Source organism: Electrophorus electricus, chromosome 3 (genome assembly GCF_041902795.1).
Source record: "Electrophorus electricus isolate QZ-2024a chromosome 3, ASM4190279v1, whole genome shotgun sequence".
In the NCBI taxonomy this organism is placed as follows: domain Eukaryota; kingdom Metazoa; phylum Chordata; class Actinopteri; order Gymnotiformes; family Gymnotidae; genus Electrophorus; species Electrophorus electricus.
In genome coordinates, this window is record NC_137499.1 from 8636956 (window position 1) to 8642500 (window position 5545).

Sequence of the window (5545 nt, forward strand, 5' to 3'; positions counted from 1 at the left end):
CCATTAAAATCCTTACAAATCATCTTCCAGACCTCTAACTCATTAACAGAACTGTAACCAAGCAATGTTAAAATGTGGAGTACTTAATAGAAATTTGAGGTCTCTCTCGCTCTAATAAACATACATACACACTCTTTTCATTAAATTTTGTGTTTGCATTCGCTGAACTGTAATGTTAAATTGCAGAGTACTTAACAGACATTTGAGCTCTCTCTCTCTCACACACACACTCTCCCATTTCTTCGCATTTCCCTTTTTGTGTTGTTTCTCTGTTTGTTGTTGTTTTGCTGTGCTGCACTGTTCTACCTCAGGGTAAGTCTTATCTAATCAGCCCTGCTCCTGCCACCTGCTTGCATTTCATGGCATCATCAAAACCTAATTCTGGCTCACTGATGGATGACATCAACAACAGCAGCTCCACCTCTGGCTCGGAGATCAGATCAGAATCACTTTTATTTCATCGTCATGGATGACTCTACGCTATATTGTTGCGACCTTTTTTCCAAAAAAAATTGTTCCGGCTGGACCAGTTTGTCTAATGGCATCATATATTACGGATACCAGGGATCAAGTGAAAATGTAAAAATCAGATTTGGGATGTGTTCACTGATCTTAGATCTCATCTATTCATTTGTTTCAAGTCTCAGTTACCGGCCCTGAAACTACCATAGCTGCCTCATGACGAACCCTGTCCAGTACTTCAGATAATAACAAACAACAGACCATTGTAAATAAAACATACTTTTTTTTCCTTTTTTCTCCAGCTCTCTCCTCTCCCCTCCCTCCATCACTCTCTCCCTATCACAGGGAGGGGAGGGGAGAGAGAGGAAGAAGAACAGATATCCACGCATGAGGATTAGAGTTCATGTTAATCATTGATTAGAGGTCCTCCTTCCTGCTATCCAAGAGCTTCTGAATGTATTTGTGTCTCTCTATGTAACCACGAGAGAGGCCAGAGGGAGTGGAAGGCACTTCAGGTAAAGCAGTCGCACATCTTCTCAGGCTCCAAGGTTTCATTTCTCGGGTTCCATCACCCTGTGTTAACATGAGTCCTCATTCCAAAACAACGTCCTTTGCTTCTTCTGCAGTGCTGTCTCTCAAGATATTTCTCTACGGCTTCCTTTAAGATGACCAGTGCCCTGTCCTCTTCCTGTCTGCTCTTTCTTCATCTGTCCCTCCTCATCCTCGTGTGTGTGGTGGACAGAGTGCAGAGCGCATCAGGAGATGGAAAAAGCCTGTGGGATCGCCCACTGAACCAACAAGACTTCCTCTCTGGTACGTTTCCCCCAAATTTCCTCTGGGGTGTTGGAACGTCAGCATTCCCAACAGAGGGTTCCTGGGATCAGGATGGGAAAGGAGCATCTATATGGGACCACTTTTCCTACAACCTGCCCCAGGGTCAGCGTGGGACGGGAGGCGACGTTGACACGGTGACAGATAATGCAGCCAGTGACAGTTATGCCCTCTGGGAGAAGGATGTGGAAGCAATTCAGTACCTTGGAGTGAAGTTCTATGCTTTCTCACTCTCATGGCCGCGACTGTTTCCAGATGGTAACGCCACAGGACAACCCAACTACGCCGCGGTGGAACACTACAGACGTCTGATCAGCAGGCTGAGGGTTCTGGGTCTGGAGCCCATGGTAACATTGTTCCACTGGGATCTACCCCAAAGCTTGCAGGAGCAGCTGGGCGGCTGGACGAGCCAAGCGATGGTGCAGATCTTCACTGATTATGCCCAGTTTTGTTTCACCACATTCGGCCAAGAGGTGCGATACTGGATCACGATGCATAACCCACTACTCATCGCAACTCTAGGGTATGGCACGGGGGCCCATGCTCCGGGCGTGACCGGGGACCCTGCTGACCCCTTCATCGTCGCACACAACCTCATCAGGGTGAGTGCAGGGTCAGAAGGTCAAAGGTCAATGCTGGGGTTCATTTTTCTCAATCAGATGTTTGGAGGAGCTGGTGCAGAATAATAGTACTCTACTCGTAGTGATGTTTATTGATGTGTCTTTTTAGGATAAGAATGCTTGATCTGTCTGTGAACTTTGAACTTTACACTTTATTACTTCACCACATAGTCTGCCATTTCTTCTTACATTGAATTACAGCCAGTCAAAATGTATGCAGTCAACATGTAATTGCTAATAATGAATAGATTATAATATGTAGATTTTATAATATGTATATTTTTTCAATATTATGAAAATTTTTCCTATTTCTCTCAAGTACAAATTGTCATTTTGGTTGAAAGAGACATTGAAGCCTTTCTTCACATCTGAATCTTAAACAAAAATTCAGATGGAAATTTTGAGTTGACGCTCCTCAGCTGTCTGTTTGTGTCTAAGCACGGAACTGGATAACATCTTATTACAGGAAACTCCCTTCCGGAGTGTCAAGTGAGGTTTAGTGATTTATTGTTGCATAATAGGCTGAAGGTGCACAATGATTCTGCTTGGAGTCACCTGAGACTTCACCTGAACATGTCTGGTGCCTCTGACCACTGTCTGCTGACCTACAGGCCAGATAATTTCTTCTTTGTTTTTCCACACTGACAGGCTCATGCACAAACCTGGCATGTATACAACGACCACTACCGCCCCCACCAGCATGGCCTAATCTCCATCACGCTCGGCTCCCTTTGGGTGGAACCACTTCGAGGACAGGCCACACCAGACAATGTGAGGTTGTGTCAGGAGTCTATGGAGGCTGTGATTGGCTGGTTTGCAGAGCCTATACATGGAGGAAGGGATTACCCACAATCTCTGCGGGACTCACACCAGGGGCTCGTCCCAGAGTTCACCCCAAAGGAGAAGCTTTTGGGTCACAGAACAGCTGACTTCTTCTCCCTGGCTTTTGGGCCGGACACTGTACAAGCAATGCGAGGGCTGGCTCACCCTGGCCTGCCCGTGGTGCTGAACATGAGGAAGGTGCTGTACTGGATTAAACAGGAGTATGGAGATCCAGAGGTGCTGGTGGCAGAGAGTGGCTGGTTTTCTAATGCCTCTGTAGGAGTGGATGACACAGTAAACATTTATGTTATGAAGAGGTTCATTAACCAGGTGCTTCAAGGTAAGTGCAGGTATGAGTGTATTTAGGAGGTGTAGGTACTTTTCCTGTAGGTGTAAGTACTTGTATTTCTCATGTAATGCGTAATGTTGATAACAAGATCTGTTTGCATCTTTAATTGTCATTGCTGGCATGTGTGTCTCAGCTACGGTTGTGGATCAGGTGAAAGTGTTTGGCTACACTGCATGGTCCCTGGTGGATGGTTTTGAGTGGAGCAGCGGGTACAGCATAAGACGGGGACTCTTCTACGTAGACTTCGACCAGCCTCAACGCACAAGGATCCCAAAGACAACCGCTCAATACTACAGGCAGATTGTTAAGGACAATGGGTTCCCGACCAATCAGACAGAACAGAATATCATGGGATATTTTCCATGTGACTTCCACTTTGGTGTGGCTGACTCTATCCAGCAAGTGAGTGTGGGTAAGGGGTTGAGAAAAGGGAGAGATAGATTTAAAATGAATGTTCTCTGTCTGTCAACATTAAAATCCTGAGCACAACTCAGTCACATGAAGTTGTTGCATGCTGGATGAAGTGTTTGTGTTTGTGTTTGTGTTTTCAGGTACGCCACCAACCCTTCTCACCCCAGTTCACCGACCCTCATGTGTACCGCTGGAATTTTACGGGCAACGGTGCCCTCCGCCCTATCGCTGGGGTGACGCTTCAGACACGCGCCTCACAGTGCACTGACTTCCTGGCTATTCCACGTCACATCCACCTGATAGAGGTCATGGGGTCATCACATTACCGCTTCTCCCTGGACTGGCTCCAGCTCTTCCCCCAGGGAGACATCTCAACGGTGGACGTGGAAGCTGTGCGCTTTTACCGTTGCATGCTGACAGAGCTCCAGAGGAGGGGCATCCAGGCCGCCGTCACACTCTACCACCCCAGCCTCAAGTCACCCACCCTGGGCTTGCCCAGCCCTCTGTATGCCCAGGAGGGCTGGCTGAATGCTAGTATCGTGGAGGCCTTTGTTGACTACACCACATTTTGTTATCGGGAGTTCGGGGACCTGGTGTCAGTTTGGATCACCATTAACGAGCCGAACCGGCTAACAGATGTGTATAACCTGAACGCACGTAAGGTGCTTCGTAACCTGCTCTTGGCGCATGCACGCGCGTGGAATGTTTACCACAAACACTTCCGCCAACAGCAGGGGGCGGAAGTGAGCTTTGCAGTGCATGCAGACTGGGTGGAACCAGCGAATCCATTCATGGAATCTCACACCAGCGCTGTTCAACAATGCCTGCTGTTTGAGCTTGGGCGTTACCTTGATCCTTTCTTGAGGGATCTGGCCTGCCCTGACAAAACTACCTGCTATGGATATGATCACTCAGGCCCATTTCACCTTCCTTACTTCTCTGAGGAGGAGAGAGCAGAGCTCCGAGGGGCTCTGGATTTTATCGCCCTTAATCACTTCACAACACGACTGGTTTACCCTCACACCCAAGCCGGCAACCATGCTTGCTCCTTAATGCCTGACCCCACATGGCCTACCTCAAAGAAAGGACAGGCTCTCACCCCCTGGGGGCTCCGAAGACTCCTTGGCTGGATAAAGAACCGCTATGGAGACACTCATTCTATTGTTGTCACAGCGACGGGGATTGATGACCAGGCATCCCATGATGATCAGCTGAGACAGACCTATTTGAGGAGTTACTTGCAGGAGGCACTGAAGGGTAAATTCAAAATAATGACATATTTAAAATCTTTAAAGTTTTGATAACTCCACGTTAAAAAGCCATTGAAACTCTTTTCTGGTGCAGTCACCAGTGTAAATTACTGGTATTGGTGAATATATACTGGTAATATTAACAGATCTCAGCACATTGAATAACAGTGAAATAATCTTAAATATTTTATGAAAAGTCCAGTTCTCAGGTTTGTGAATGCTACCAAGACTAAGGGACTGACCTCAAGTGTAGTGCAATTTTATTGGACAAAAGATCCAAAAATATTTGGATGCAAATTTTGATGGATCCAGCTTGGAGAGCATAAAAAATTCCAACATAAATTTGCCCTCTTGTTAGAAAATAATTTCACACTACAAAAGATCCAAAAAGAGTAGGCCTACACTGGCAATAGCAGTGCAGTTGAGTTGACTGGTTTTTGTTGGCAAGAATACGATCCAAAGCAAGTAATATTGTACCCACTTAGTCAAGATAAGCCACAGTGAATTTTATAAAAGTGCTTAAACTGTGTGAAAGGTTTAACACATTTCAGAACTTTAAACCGTTCAACCAATAAAACAAATTGCACCCATGTAAAGGACTTAATCAGGTGACTTCCTAGCTGAGTTCTTTTTGCGCACTCCATCCATCTTGACATAAATGTGTGGCAATATCCTTTCCCAACATGGTGGTTTACATGCTCTCCAGAGCATGTAAGAGCTCTCTCATCGTTCAAGCCATTAAGAACATTATTACTTATATCAGATCAATGTTGACGCTTCGCTTCCTCATGTCTTCTTCT

The 5545-nt window shown here is 46.1% G+C and overlaps 1 protein-coding gene across 1 annotated transcript in view; it reads left to right on the forward strand.

Moving 5' to 3' along the window:
- The first annotated feature begins 1030 nt into the window (after positions 1 to 1030).
- klb (klotho beta) overlaps positions 1031 to 5545 on the forward strand; it is an 8261-nt gene continuing 3746 nt past the window's right edge. The window contains exons 1-4 of the mRNA XM_026995911.3: positions 1031 to 1895; positions 2562 to 3075; positions 3218 to 3486; positions 3636 to 4752. Coding sequence (XP_026851712.2) covers positions 1128 to 1895; positions 2562 to 3075; positions 3218 to 3486; positions 3636 to 4752 — 2668 coding nt within the window. The 5' untranslated portion in view covers positions 1031 to 1127. The remainder of the gene's footprint in view (positions 1896 to 2561; positions 3076 to 3217; positions 3487 to 3635; positions 4753 to 5545) is intronic.